General features: G+C 35.7%; 1 protein-coding gene across 8 annotated transcripts in view; it reads left to right on the top strand.

The window, feature by feature from the left end:
• Positions 1–15,860, top strand: part of KDM6A (lysine demethylase 6A) — a 229,722-nt gene extending 213,862 nt beyond the window's left edge. For all 8 annotated transcript variants that reach the window (XM_023202740.1, XM_023202739.1, XM_023202736.1 and 5 more), the window contains 3 exons: positions 9,740–9,866; positions 13,365–13,535; positions 14,989–15,860. In XM_023202740.1, the coding sequence (XP_023058508.1) occupies positions 9,740–9,866; positions 13,365–13,535; positions 14,989–15,018 (328 nt within the window). In that variant the 3' untranslated portion in view covers positions 15,019–15,860. The remainder of the gene's footprint in view (positions 1–9,739; positions 9,867–13,364; positions 13,536–14,988) is intronic.
• The last annotated feature ends 548 nt before the right edge of the window (positions 15,861–16,408 follow it).

Raw genomic sequence — 16,408 nt, 5'->3', positions numbered from 1 at the left:
GACTCCTCATTATCATTTTGAGAATGAATCGCCTGTAGTTCTTTAAGCAAGTCAATATCACTCTTGCTTTTTCTCTGTACTTTTCCATTCAAGTCTGGTCTTTAAGGACCCTGTGATTCCATAAAGTTCTGTTTATCTGAGTAAGTCATTTAGTAAATCTCTTCGAATTTCTACAACCTAGCCATTTTGCTAAAATACATTAATCGTATTCTGCTTCACATTCTTCCAGATATTTCCTATGTTGACATAAGTCCAAAGAATATATATTATCTTGATTACTTCTTTCATTTGATAATGCAGTGAACTCGACTTAAAAGTTCACAGCCTAACTCCTTAGGAAAATTTAAGTGGCAGCTCAATGCATAACTTTCTCTTTTGACTTCATTTAACTGTTAAATGAAATAACTTTTCTCTGCAAATGAACTTAATTTTAATTTCTCCTTTAGACCAAACTTTTAAGTGTCTTTCCCTGGTTTATGCCATACTTGTGTGTTCATGTTAGCTGAAGATAGATTTAAATTTTCGTTGCTAAAAATTTCAGGTAGACTTCACATTGGCAATGACTGCCAATGAGACGTCTTTATCATTTTTAATATTTTAAATAATGGTCAAATTTGCATGTTGGATCACTTGGTAGCAAGATGAAGCATTAAATGGAAAGCAGAAGATTTAGAGGCATAAATTAGAAGGTAATTGCTCCAGTTCAGACAAAAGGAGAGACAAAGATTAGAGGGTAAAATAGACTACACTTGGTGATTGATTGGTGGTAGAGTTGAGGGAGAAATCTGTATTGCTGGACTTTGGCTTGGGCCAGACAGTGGAACATTTGTGCTTATTGATGAAGTTGGGGATAAAGAAGAAATGAGTTGGGTGTAGAGAATGATGGTTATCAACTCGACTAGCTTTAGACATGCAGAACTTGAATTGCTCCTACAAGATTTAAGTTGAAATTTCTATTAAATAGCAGCTAGATGGATGTATGGTTCTATTGCTTAGAAAAGGAGTCTGAGATAATACTCCTCAGCTGGCTGATAGGCAATCACTGCTAAGGTGTTAGCTGTTGAGTTTTCCTAACCATTAGCTATTTTTAAGGTAGAGCAGTGCCCATACAAAGAAATGAATAAAGGAAAACTTTAAGATCAAGGGTACTGATCTCCTTTAATTCATTCAACTGTGACAGTTTTTCCAGGTTAATATATCTAGTCTCCTTTAAAATATATAAAATTTACATGTGTAACACATTGCTGTACTCCTCCCCAACTTGTTTATAATTTTTCCTCCAACTTTTACTTTGAAATTTCTTAAACCTACAAAAAAAAGTTGAAATATAGTACAACGAATACCTGTGTAACCTCATCTGGATTCATCAGTTAAGTTTTTGCCACATTTATTCAGCAGTCTCTGTATACGCATACATGCTTGCACGCACTTTTTCATATGAGCTATATGAAAAAGTAATTTGCAGACATCATGACATATCGCTTCAAATACTTCATCCTGCGTCTTAAGAATAAGGTTATTCTCCTACATACCTGTAACATGGTTTACCATATTTAGGAAACATGAAATTCTGTAGTATGAGTTAATACACAGTCCACATTTAGATTTCCCCAACTATCCAAAAATGTCTTTTTTTTTTTTTTTAAGCGCTTGCCTCTGCTCACTCTACCACCCTTATCCATATTGAATTAAGGTTCACATTTGAGTATGTAGTCATTATGTCTTCTTTAGTCTCTTTTAAACCTGTGAAAGTCTTTTTTTAATGACATTTTCTTTTTGAAGACAGCATACCTTCGTGTTGTGCGGAGTTCTACATTCTGCATTTGTTTTCTCATGATTGTATTTGGGATAAATTTTTGACAAAAACTACTAATGATGTTTACTTTTGTTTAACTCCTGCCTCACTCCAGCATAACTATGTCAGAGATATTTTCCTTAGTGGGTCCTGAGTAAATTAAGTTTTACTAAAAAGGCAATTTGAAAACTTAAAATTAGGGGTGAGGATATTATTGTTACTTTTTAACCCATCTTTGTCATAGTATATGATTTTTATCCTGTGGTTTTAATTTTACAACTGGTAGATTAAGATTTAAAAGAAACCCTCGCCAGGCGCGTGGCTCACGCCTGTAATCCCAACACTTTGGGAGGCCAAGTCGGGCAGATCACAAGGTCAAGAGATCGAGACCCCAGCTAACAAGGTGAAACCCATCTCTATTAAAACTATAAAAAATTAGCTGGGTGTGGTGGCACACACCTGGAGTCCCAGCTACTTGGGAGGCTGAGGCAGGAGAATCACTTGAACTCGGGAATTGGAGGTTGCAGTGAGCCAAGATTGAGCCACTGCACTCTAGTCTGGGTGATGGAGCGAGACTCTGTCTCAAAAAAAACAAAAACAAAAACAAAAAAAAACCGTCACTCTGCAAATTCACGATTCCCATTTTAAGATATTTGAGATACAGTACTTTGGCCTATATTTTATTTTTCTCTTTGTACAATACTAAGACTCTTTATGTCATTTTCATAAGACTCTTATATTCCTTGTTTTGCCTTCTGAAGTATTTTTTTTAACAGGACATTTGAAAGGAATCAAGTGTTAGTGCAGGACATGAGCTCTGCAGACTGTTGGTACTGATGAGATTTCCCTGTAGATAACAGGCTTTCAGAATAAATAGACTTATAGGTGCAGTTCATAAAGCCGACCCCCAACAAATATGCTATAAGTTGTTACAGTCATGTTGGACCGTTGTCAAGCTAGTGTAATGGTAGTATGTTTCCAATACATTGGAAACGTTGGTTTGTTCACCAGCAACTTTGTGAGTTCCACTTAAATCACCACGATAAGTAGTTTAGTAAATTTTCAAATTTTAGTATGTCAAAAACAGAATGCCAAGGAGTGCATTTTCCTCTGAAAAGTGTAATGTTAGGAAGTCTTAGATTTAGGAGGAGCATATCAAATAGTATGCTGAGGAGTAGAAAGTTAATTTTCAAGATACACATTCATTTGTCTTACCCCCTGTAATCTGCCATACAATAACACATTCTAAAAATACTAATAACATATAAGCCAATGGTTGAAAATAAGTTCTCTTAAATTTCAACAGTGCCGAGCTCATTGAAAACCACTCCCCCACAAACTTAATTTCTTGTCATATTATTTTGTCATTCTTTTGACCATCTTATAAAGCACTGTTTTATAATTTTTCTTTTTCTGTTTCTTTTTTTTAATTAAAAAAATAAAGACAGGGTCACCCTATGTTGCCCAGGCTGGTCTCAGACTCCTGGGCTCAAAGGATCCTTCTGCCTCAGCCTCCCAAAGTTCTAGGATTAACAGGCATGAATCACCATGCCTGGCCAACATTTCAGTTTTTAAATGTGCCATCTTATATGCACAATATTAATGTTTTATGTGCTTTCTCTGTGCCTTTTGTGTATATATGATCACTATGTGTTCATTATTTGCCCATCCTTTTTTATTTTCCTAAGTCTTAGAGTCTACACTATTTAATATCCCAGTAAAATATTACAGGAAGGGCAGCATTGTGTAGTTTTCTGGAATCTAATCTGCCTTCATATCTTAGCTTCTTCATTTACTGGCTGGGGGATTGCGGACAAATTACTAAACCTATTAGTCTTTATTTCCTCTTTGGAAAAATGGGGATAATGCTGTCTTTCTAAAATAACTTTTATGACTGTTATGTGAGTCTTAGCATAGGGTAAGCATTCAGCAAATGGTAGTTGTTGTTGTAATTATTACTATTTTATAGAAACCCCAATTACCTTCTTTTTTTAGTTAATATTCTTGGACCTAGTATAGTGGTTCTCAAATGTGGACAGTTTTTCCTCCCCCTGCTTTCCTTTCCCAGGGGACATATGCCAGTATCATGGCTTGAGTGGGAGAGATGCTACTAGGTTTTTTGAGTAGAGATTAGGAATGCTGCTGTTAAATATCCTGCAGTGCACAGGACAGCTCCCCATAACAGAGAATTACCCAGCTATAAATACCAATAGTGCTGAGATTGAAAAACCCTTATCTAATGGAATCCAGACTAAACACCTTTTGAATAACCTTGTTTCATTTTCTTTTTGGTGTGTTAACTATTATACTTTGAGTTGGCATTCATCATACAATTTTTTCAAATTAAATAACTTTAATTTAGTAATTATATGATTATTTTAATACAGTTTAGGAATTTGACATGTCATGTTCAAATAATTAACATTTATTGAGCATTAACTGCCAGGCACAAGTCTTTTATATAACATATGTAATCCTTATAACAGCACTGTAAGTTAAATATCCCCTTTTTTCAGCTGAGGAAATTGAGGCACAGAAAGAAGTGTGCAGCTGGAATTTGAACCCAGACAGTCTAGGTATAGAGTCTGCTCTTGCCCACTCTACAGCTCTTTCTATGGTCTCTTAAAGGCTCTAACCCTAAAAACGCAGTGATTTGTGAGGTTGATATTTTACCAGTGTCTATTGAAAAATACACTACAAATCTGAGACACTGGTTTTAATTTTGACACTTATGAAGTAAGAGATTTGTGCTGGTTCTCTTACTTGCTGATCACAAGAATCACCTGGAACTCTTATTAAAATAGGTTTTCAGAGCTCTATCCCAAGAACTCTGGGAACCTTTTTCATGGTGACCTAGTGAATCTTATCAGACAAGTTAGATCTTTTTTAGAACTAAGAATTTTTTTGCTCCCTTTTCTTTCACATACATTATAGGTTATTACCTTACCTACCTAAATAAAATATACTTTATCACAAACACAGAATTCCAAAATGTAAATTAAAGCAAACTCATAAGTATTAACTCCCCTTTGATTCCCTTATTTAAATGGATAAATACGGTATTATAGTGTTATACAACTCTTTAGTCCACACCCATTTGACCTAATAATGGAACAAGATTTTTCCAACAGTGTGCGTAGATAATGGTATAGCCATAAAGACCAGTCCATAGTTAGCATTGATCCTACTGCTGTAGTCCTGGCAGTATTCTAATATTCTGTTGGGTTTGATATATAATGCTTTTTGATAACACTGACCAAACAAAATCTAAAAATTCTAAAACTGCATTCTCATGGTTAATATATATCTGCTTTCATGCTTTTTTTTTTCCATCTAGGAGCTTAAACGTTCTTAAGATACGCATTTTATCATTGACTGAGACCTTGATTTTCAGCCATGTGGTTGGTGTAAATAAAACTGTTAGATTCCTTATTGACATTCATATACCCACTGTTGTCCTAGGAGAACACAACCCTGGAGTGACAGGTGGCAAGAGAGTTTTCAGAGCTCATATGTGGGCTTGCTTTTCCTGCATGGCTCTTTCAGTAAGGCAGACTGGGCAGAACAAGGCACCTCTTGGTGTTCGTTAATTTGTTATCTACTTCTCAGTGGCTGAGACTGTTACCATAAAGCATTTCAAAGTGCAATACCAAGTTAACCCATATTTCATCTATCTCCACATTGATACTTGTTTGGTAACTTACTTTGGAAACTGAGTCACATTGCCATTAGAATGTCAGAGTAACCCCCAGTGTTGTCTTAACTTTGATGTAATATAATATTACAGCTTCATTCCTATTATTTCCTGCCCCAGAAACCTCATGCGAAGATTAAAATCTTGTAAGAACAGTTGTTTGTTCCCTAAAGAAGCCCCCATACTACCTTATTGTGGCATTCTTTCTGTTCAGAATGTGCCTTCCCCCATCTCTTTGTCCTGTTCATAAATAAATTGATTCAGAAATTTCAACTTCTGTATGAAAACTTCTGTTATTCTCTACCTCCCCTCACCTGAAGATGATCTCTCTCCTTTTAGTATCCATAGCATACTATGTTTATTTTTTGCCTAATGTCCTCATGTATTGATTTATGAATATACTGTGCATTAATTGCCCATAAATAAGGCTTTTGATAATTTACATATTATTTTATTCAGTTCTCTTGTTCTAATATTGCAAGTGTATTTTCATTCTATTCCCTGTGTGAAGTTGTTCTCTAAAATTCTATCGCTCTTTAAGTTTCATCTTTGCAGATCACTTTTTGGTTGGATTAGATTCTAGTATATAACCTCAAATATGCCAAGCTCTCTCAATCAGCCTCTTCCTTCCTCATGGTTTTCTTCCGTTCTGGAACTTCCTTTGTCCCCTGCCTTTTTGTGTAGTCTTGCATCCAAACAGCTAAAAACAGAGATTGGGTCCTGAAGCCAATACTGATCCTTAAACGTCAAAGGATTTCCTGTTTTTCTAGCTGCTGAAATCATTTTTGATCTTGTTTCTAAAGTGCATGTATGCAAAATAGCATTTTCCATCTTCTGTGTGTTTACAACTTTTGCAAATGATTTATTCTTTTGTTTGTAGCAAATTGAATGCCTTTTTTTTTTTTTTTTGAGACGGAGTTTCACTCTTGTTGCCCAGGCTGGAGCACAATGGTGCGATCTCATCTCACCACAGCCTCCACCTCCCGGATTCAAGCAATTCTCCTGCCTCAGCCTCCCCAGTAGCTGGGATTACAGGCATATGCCACCATGCCTGGCTAATTTTGTATGTTTAGTAGAGACGGGGATTCTCCATGTTGGTCAGCCTGGTCTCAAACTCCCAACCTCAGGTGATCCACCCGCCTCGGCCTCCCAAAGTGCTGGGATTGTACAGGCACCAGCCACCATGCCCAGCCCACAAATTGAATTATTAATTACCATAAGGTAAACTTACAGAAATTTAGCAAAACTAAAATTAAGAGGAAATGAGAATCCTGATTGTTTAGCTTTTATTTTTTAGCTCTTTAATGTACTTAAATGTTGTCTTTGTATAAAATCAGTCTGGGGTTAATCAAAGCAGAACAGGTTATTGTTAAGTCTTAAATATTATATCTGTTTCTTTACTAGGATCCTTTCCCTAAATCACTTTACTTTCTATTTTTCCCTATCTTTCAGTTGAATCACATTCTTTCTTTTTAGGACTTGCTCATTACTGTGGACTCCATAAGAGCCTCTCTCTCTCTCTAAATTCTCCTTCTGTTCCAACTGCTGCCTTTTGAAAATGGGAAGGAACCAAAAATTTTCAGTGTTAAAAAAGTAAAGGCAAGGAGAAATCACAATTTTGTTATTCATCCTCAGATAAGATTAATAGAACTGTCAGTTTTCTAAGTTTTTGGTATCACACAAAATAAAAAATATAAATTATGGAGCAGAATTTATTCCAGAAGCAGACTGACTACTTATGGCTTAGTATTTAGTCTTAGCAACCTTATCTCAGACCCCTTGTTACTTGCAGGAAATCAATATAATGCCTTTTTTAAGATGAAACTGCCAAACTAACAATAGATTGTAAACTACAGTCTAAGTACCAGAGTAGTCAGTGGCATTGAAGATGAAAATTTATCTGCTGAGTAACAAGTAGTCTGATACTCTGTAGAACCAAGGCTCTGTGTTTAGAAAAACTGTGCTTCCTGAGCCCAAGAATCTCATCTTCACAAGAAGCGGAGTGGGTGAGAATAAGATGTGAAAAGAGACCAAAAAGAAGGGTACAGTGAGATAGTAAGGGGAAGCTTCAAATTTTCTTTTAAAAACTCATAGCTCAACCACTTAAATAGCTTTATGACATTAGACAAACTTAACTTCCCTGCACTCCCTTTTCCCCATTTGCAAGATAGAGATAACCTTTCTCCACATGGTTGTTAGGAGGCTTACTTGGCATAATGTATATGAAATAGCAAATACATGGCTCCTCTCGGGTTCTTATTTTTTATTTACTTTTATTATATTATTTTTGTTTGGCCATGTGGAAGGACAGTTGAGTTTGAAGTCTTCCAATGGTATCTGCATTTTTCTGTAAGAGATCTTATTTTGAAGCCCTACTTGGAAAACTTGTTCAGTAAAATCTGTACCTTTAGAAGTGAATTATATGGGACATGGGGAGGGAAGAAGAGAGGAGCAGGTGCTGTTCAAGAGCTAGAGACAGAGTCTGAATTATATTCTGTCTTTGCCATGATCTAAATTTTTACTTGCTACCTTCCCTGGTGCTCTGTACAGGCACGCATGTACACATCGATAGCTGTCCTAACCTTGACACACAACCACAGGCTAAAGCAGGGGTCCCCAACCCCTGGACTGCAGACCAGTATCAGTCCATGGCCTGTTAGGAACTGAGCTGCACAGCAGGAGGTGAGCAGCAGGCAAGCTGGCATTACTGCTTGAGCTCCACCTCCTTTCAGATCACTGGTGTTATTAGATTCTCAAAGGAGCAGGAACACTATTGTGAACTGCACATGCAAGGGATCTGGGTTCCTTGCTCCTTATGAGAAGCTAATGCCTGATGATCTGAGGTGGAACAGTTTCATCCCAAAACTATTCCCCCCTCCCCTCCCCCTAGGTCTGTGGAAAAACTAATCTTCCACGAAACCGATCTCTGGTGCCAGAAAGGTTGGGGACCACTGGTCTAAAGCAATGTTTAAGTTAAATATGCAAGAATTGTTGAAGCCAAGCTGAGAGTGCAGTCTTTAAATATGATACTTAAGGAATTGGCCTACAACTATGAAATCAATATTGTTTTATACTTATTAAATAAGCTAACAGGTTTTACAAATGTTTTTAGTTACTCCCCGCCTCCCCAACCACTGCTGGGTTAATATACATGGGTTCGGATACATAACAATATTTTAACATAGTAACTTATAAAATAACAAAGAAATATAAAATAAAGTAAATTAAATATTTTAGTACATATAATTTGAATTTTAGTTGTATATTGATTAAGCTACTATATGCTAGGCACTGCCCTAGGTGGTGAGTAGATAAGTAGATAGCAGGAATGCAATAGATAAGACCTTTGCTTTCAAGACAACACTCAGTTGCTAAACCCATTTCCTTTTCTTTAGGATATTTTCATTGTCTCTGAATTTTAGAGCTGTGAAGTGCCTTAGAGATCATCTAGTTCAACCTCTCCGTTCAAATGGAGAACCTGAGCCACTAAGATTCACAGGAGAGTAAGATAATTGAGCAAACAACTCATAATGACAGAAAACTATAGGAGAATCAGTACAAATTGTGAGAATTTACTATGTTGTTAGCTTCCTAAGTATGAGTTTAGAAAAGGTATAAGTTATAAGAAAAGTTAAATTGTGTTAATATGAATGGATTCCACTGTTACCTTCAAGATAAAATGAAGACATACTTTTTTCTTTAGTATTTATAGTTAAATGAATATCGTATCCTGTAGTGACTAAATTCATAAATATTTTTTCTGCTTATAGACTTGAGTTTCAAAAGCAGCTGTACAGATGCTGTTAATGAGTGTTTAGGGAGTGTTGATTTAAAACATATAATGTGCCTTCCTGCCTTATTAGAATCATAGAAGTTCATATCTGGAATTCACACCCCTTATTTCAAGGATGAGGAAATTGTCTCCCAGAGAGGTTAACTGACTTGCCCAAATAAGAGCCAAAATTAGCAACTCACATTTAAGCAGGAAGTCAGTTTTTATGTACTAAGACCATTATATTTTGATATCCAGATATCAATTTTCTCAACTTTAAATGTTTTAATATTGTCTTCATCAGGCCTGAGCATTGTCATTTTAAAACCTGAGAGTATTTGATAAATTGAAATAAAAATTACGAAGTCATAGACATTAGAATCAAGTCTCTTGGCATTATTTCTAGTTGGTATATCTTTTATGCTAAAAATATTCAATATTCAGTTGCTGGTCACAAATAATTTCTCCCCCACAATAGGTATTGTCTTCTAAGGACTCTGAAGCAATGTCAGACATTGAGGGAAGCTCTTATTGCTGCAGGAAAAGAGATTATATGGCATGGGCGGACAAAAGAAGAACCAGCTCATTACTGTAGCATTTGTGAAGTAAGTAATTGTTCTTATCCACAGTTGTTGTATAAAGCCTCTTCCCTCTCCACTTTTGATTTCTCTTTATTTTTAAAAAACTTTTTATACTTTTGTGTAATCCATTTTATAGTAATTAATATTATATTCAATTTTGTTACTTAGCCATTATATTAAAATTCAGTGTGATAATAACAATATTTCACTGCGAATTAACCTTAAAAGTATTCACTACAGAGTCATTTTTGTGGTAGATCTTCAACAGATGATAATCAGCAAATTTAGTCTGAGATTTTAAACTGGGAACAATCTAGATGTACACAGATGCCAGTAAACTGAATGTTTGGCATAACTCTAGGCAGATCGATTATCAGTCCTCTCTGGTGCAATTCACAATACATTTGTCAAGATTGTGTGGCCAAGGCTTGCAAGAGGTGCAGGAACAAAGATGTGGTGCCTGCTATGAAGGAGCTTAAATTCTACTTGGAGCAGACAGATTATAAACAACAAATTGTAATGTACATGAGACTATGATGAATGTGAAGTTGGATTTACTGTTAATGATAACACTGAGGGGGAAAATGACCTGATTTTTTCTTCTAGTATTGGCATAAGAATTCACAAAAGTATTAGCATTTGAGTCCATCCTTGAAAAAAAAGTATGATATCAGTAGGCTAAAAAAGTGATGAGAATCGGAAGTAGACTGTCATGGGCTATAGGAACAAGAAGAGAAAGGGGAAATGGAAAGGTTTTAGAAAAGGTTGAATGTGTTCCAATTTGGCTGGAACACAGACTGTGCAAATTCCACTCGTAAGTCTTGGTGGCATGTAATTTGTAGCACATCTTGAATAGTTTTAAGGAATTTGATATTCCAAGGTCACTGAAACCATTAAAAGGTTTTGAGCAGGCAACTAAGGGTGAGATATGTGTTTCAGGGAGAAAAGTGGTTGGAAAGGACAGTGATATATAAGCTATTGCAGTGGTCTTAAGAGTTGTTATTTTAAGGCCTAGACTAGAACCTGGCAATGGGAATATTAAAGAAGGGAAAGAATTAAAAAATATTTAGAGGGTAAAATCAGTGAAACACCTCATTAAATGGCTGAAGTAGAAGGACAAATTGAAGAATGCTCACCAGTTTTCTAGCTCAGGTCACTAGGTTTGTATTGCTGCCTGTTGACAGTAATAGATAACATGGTAAACTCTAGGATTGTCGTTTACTGTTAAAAGAAGACATGAGATCATAAGAGTTTTCTGTCATTGAAGAAATTTAAGGATAAGCCAAAGACAGGATGTTGATGGTTCATTTCAAACCTTGAAATTCTGTAATTCTAACATCAACCTGTATTTAAAATGATTGAATCCATTGATTTTTTTATGTTGTATGACCTGACCAAAGTAAGTCATTAGGAGATCAGATAGATTCCAGTTAGGTGCGATGTTCCTTATCCTACCTGAACCCTAGTAACTCATCAATCTTTCTGTATAAGACAGAGGTATTATTTCTAAAATCATGCTGTACTTATGAATACATAAAAATGATCACTTACATCTGATTGTATGCTGATGTTTTGGATTTAAAAATAGGTTGACCTCTGATGGCCAGTGATAATGAGCATTTTTTCATGTGTCTGTTGGCTGTATGAATGTCTTCTTTTGAGAAATGTCTGTTCATATCCTTTGCCCACTTTTTGATGGGGTTGTTTGTTTTTTTTCTTGTAAATTTGTTTGAGTTCTTTGTAGATTCTGGATATTAGCCCTTTGTCAGATGAGTAGACTGCAAAAATTTTCTCCCATTCTGTAGGTTGCCTGTTCACTCTGATGGTAGTTTCTTTTGCTGTGGAGAAGCTCTTTAGTTTAATCATATCCCATTTGTCAATTTTGGCTTTTGCTGCCGTTGCTTTTGGTGTTTTAGACATGAAGTCCTTGCCCATGCCTATGTCCTGAATGGTACCACCTAGGTTTTCTTCTAGGGTTTTTATGGTATTAGGTCTAACATTTAAGTCTCTAATCCATCTTGAATTAATTTTCATATAAGGAGTAAGGAAAGGATCCAGTTTCAGCTTTCTACTTATGGCTAGCCAATTTTCCCAGCACCATTTATTAAATAGGGAATCCTTTCCCCATTTCTTGTTTCTCTCAGGTTTGTCAAAGATCAGATAGAGAAATGCAAATCAAAACCACAATGAGATACCATCTCACACGAGTTAGAATGGCAATCATTAAAAAGTCAGGAAACAACAGGTGCTGGAGAGGATGTGGAGAAATAGGAACACTTTTACACTGTTGGTGGGATTGTAAACTAGTTCAACCATTATGGAAAACAGTATGGCAATTCCTCAAGGATCTAGAACTAGATGTACCATATGACCCAGCCGTCCCACTACTGGGTATATACTCAAAGGATTATAAATCATGCTGCTATAAAGACACATGCACACGTATGTTTATTGCGGCACTATTCACAATAGCAAAGACTTGGAATCAACCCAAATGTCCATCAGTGACAGACTGGATTAAGAAAATGTGGCACATATACACCATGGAATATGATGCAGCCATAAAAAAGGATGAGTTTGCGTCCTTTGTAGGGACATGGATGCAGCTGGAAACCATCATTCTTAGCAAACTATCACAAGAACAGAAAACCAAACACCGCATGTTCTCACTCATAGGTGGGAACTGAACAGTGACATCACTTGGACTCGGGAAGGGGAACATCACACATAGGGGCCTATCATGGGGAGGGGGGAGGGGGGAGGGGGAGGGATTGCATTGGGGAGTTATACCTGATATAAATGATGAATTGATGGGTACTGACGAGTTGATGGGTGCAGCACACCAACATGGCACAAGTATACATATGTAACAAACCTGCACGTTATGCACATGTACCCTAGAACTTAAAGTATAATAAGAAAATAAAAATTAAAAAAAAAAAAGAATACTATATATTGATATCTTGAGAAGGAAAGAGCTCAAATAATCATTCTTGGAGATTGAAATCTGAGCTCCTGAATTCTAAGGTCAATTTGATTTGTTTTGTTTTGTTTATCACCTATCTTCCTCCCCTTCCATCACCACACTCTGTTAACTGTATGTTGTAGAACTTTCACAACTGTTGTGAAAAACATTTGAAAATTGTGAACTTAAAAAGGCTGTATTAGTAAAATAAATTCAGAAAAGGCATTATAAATACACCCTAAAAATAAAAATAAAAATAAAAATAGGTTGACCTTTATCAAACTTTTAAACTGGGCTTTGCCAGTGGTTGTCATGAGTATGTCATTCCCTTTGATTATTCCCCTAAATATGCATTACTACCCATGTCTTTGGATTTGGTGCAAAATAAACCTGGTCTGTTAAAGATTCTCAAACACAGCCATGTTTTTCTTACCACCTACTCTTAACCAGAGATCACTGTCCACAATTTCATTCAAGTAGAATTCCATGATTATACTAAAGCAGTACAGTAAATACCACCATCTCTATTGAATACGTTTTTCTCTTGTATAAAACAGGTGGAGGTTTTTGATTTGCTTTTTGTCACTAATGAGAGTAATTCACGAAAGACCTACATAGTACATTGCCAAGATTGTGCACGAAAAACAAGCGGAAACCTGGAAAATTTTGTGGTGCTAGAACAGTACAAAATGGAGGACCTGATGCAAGTCTATGACCAATTTACATTAGTAAGTCAAATCAACATGTGAGTACATAGTTAGCTGGGTTATGAAGCAGCAGTGTTTGTTCTGCCACCTGATAAGTAGGAGGTAATGAAATATTTTAAATTTCCCTTTGGCTCATTACATATTGCATGAGGGTATATTCATATCATTTCCCCCTCCATTTCCAAGTATTTATTCCTATAAAATTGGCATATATCATTTTCAGTTTTCTTCCTGGGTAAGACCAGCCTAAATAATTTTACAACAATTACATTTAAAAATCTTCACGTGCTTTAGATGGAACACTATCATATCCTTTATGTCATTTTATCTCGGTTGATAAGTTGATAAAATGTTTGTGTACATAGGTTATTAGAGCCCACAAAATGAATCAGTAGATGTGCTTTTAAATATACTTCTGCTTTTAGAGCTAATTGTATTTGTTTAAAATTTTGTCCTTGCCAGAAGTATTAACCTCATGGGAATATTTAATGGAGCTTAACTTCCTGGTATGTTATATAACCTTATGAAATTCAAGTATACTTATAAATTGCACACAGTTTTTAATTTCAGACAGCAGATGCTTGGGGGAAGCATTTTACTTTAGCAGATCAATAGCTTTATGAATAGAAACACAGAGATAATTTATGAATTGTTGATTTTTTCCAGTACTTGTCTCCCACACATATGTGATCAGAAACTAACTTTTTGAAATTTAGTTTCTGATATTTTCACTTGAATAGTCTTCAAGATTGCTTGAAGAAGAAAATTATCTGGAATATGTTGAAGAAAATATATTACCTAGCTGAGATAGATTCTGAAGACAGTCACTAGTGAAATTATAACTTGTTAAATTATTTTTCAAGTAGCGCCCCCTTTTTTTAAGCAATCTTAAGAAACGGTAAACTAAGGCCGGGCGCGGTGGCTCAAGCCTGTAATCCCAGCACTTTGGGAGGCCGAGATGGGTGGATCACAAGGTCAGGAGATCGAGACCATCCTGGCTAACACGGTGAAACCCCGTCTCTACTAAAAAATACAAAAAACTAGCCGGGCGAGGTGGTGGGCCCCTGTAGTCCCAGCTACTCGGGAGGCTGAGGCAGGAGAATGGCGTGAACCCAGGAGGCGGAGCTTGCAGTGAGCTGAGATGCGGCCACTGCACTCCAGCCTGGGCGACAGAGCGAGACTCTGTCTCAAAAAAAAAGAAACGGTAAACTTAATAACATTCCAAGAGTTTTTGACTAATTGGTGAAGAAATACAGAAAATTGCAAGTACGCTGAGTAGGATAATGGTCTTAGACTCTTAGGAAAATTGGCTGAATGGGAAATAGTAAGGTAGGTTGTACTTTTATGTTGCGTAGCAGGCTGTTGAACTTTTTGAGAGTTATTTCCCCTAACTTCATAAGCAGACTATATGTTTGTAGCCATGAGCTATTAACAATTTACATATCAAAATAACCTACCTTATTTTTATTTTCAGGCTCCTCCATTACCATCCGCCTCATCTTGATATTGTTCCATGGACATTAAATGAGACCTTTTCTGCTATTCAGGAAATAACCCAGTTCTGCACCACTGGTTTTTGTAGCTATCTCGTAAGGCTGCTGGCTGAAAACTGTGTCTATGCAACCTTCCAAGTGCGGAGTGTCAACCAACTGGACGGGAGAGAGTACTGCTCCTACTCCAGGACTCTCACAAAGCTGATCAGCTGTACTTCACAAAAAAATAATAATTTCCATGTTTTGTATATATCTGACAAAACTGGCAACATCTTACAGACTACTGACTTGAAGACAACCTCTTTTATATTTCTCTATTTCTGGGCTGATGAATTTGTTTTCATCTGTCTTTTCCCCCTTCAGAGTTTTCCTTGGAAAAAAATACTAGCCTAGCTGGTCATTTCTTTGTAAGGTAGTTAGCAATTTTAAGTCTTTCTTTGGTCAACTTTTTTTTAATGTGAAAAGTTAGGTAAGACACTTTTTTACTGCTTTTATGTTTTTCTGTCTTGTTTTGAGACCATAATGGTTACACTTTTGGTTCCTAAATAAAACATTTAAAAAATTAACAGCCAAGTCACAAAGGTAATGGATTGCACATAGACTAAGGAATAAACTTCAGATTTGTGATTTTTGTTTCTAATCTTGATGTAAATTTACACTATTTATAAATACATATTTATTGCTTGAAAATATTTGTGAATGGAATGCTGTTATTTTTTCCAGATTTACCTGCCATTGAAATTTTAAGGAGTTCTGTAATTTCAAACACTACTCCTATTACATTTTCTATGTGTAAATAAAACTGCTTAGCATTGTACAGAAACTTTTATTAAAATTGTTTAATGTTTAAAGAGTTTTCTATTGTTTGAGTTTTAAAAAGACTTTATGTACAGTGCCCAGTTTTTGTTCATTTTTGAAATCTGATTATATATATTTTATATATACTTATGTATGTATATATAATATATATAGAAATCTGGATATATATGTATAAATATTTAGAACTTAAATTTTTCTCGTTTTAAGTTTCACATCTATGGTAGATTTTTGAGGTGTCTACTGTAAAGTATTGCTTACAAAAAGTATGATTATTTTTAAAGAAATATATATGGTATGTATCCTCAAGACCTAAAATGTCAGACTGGTTTATTGTTAAGTTGCAATTACTGCAATGACAGACCAATAAACAATTGCTGCCAAAATGTAGTATAATAGTAGAAAACAAATAGTGATTGAACTTAAGACTTTAAAAGGAATGTTATATGGGCTTGACAAATCCTGTACATGACTTAGTAACATTTTATATGGAAAAGGGGATTCAGGATGAAGGGCTCTATTTTAGAATGAAAATAAATTAAGAGACTTATTTTTTAATGTTAGGCAATTTTGAAATCTCATGCT

The sequence above is a fragment of the Piliocolobus tephrosceles genome, chromosome 12 (assembly GCF_002776525.5).
Source record: "Piliocolobus tephrosceles isolate RC106 chromosome 12, ASM277652v3, whole genome shotgun sequence".
Taxonomy (NCBI): domain Eukaryota; kingdom Metazoa; phylum Chordata; class Mammalia; order Primates; family Cercopithecidae; genus Piliocolobus; species Piliocolobus tephrosceles.
Note: the sequence above shows the minus strand (reverse complement) of the source record. Positions and strands in the feature narration are given on the sequence as shown.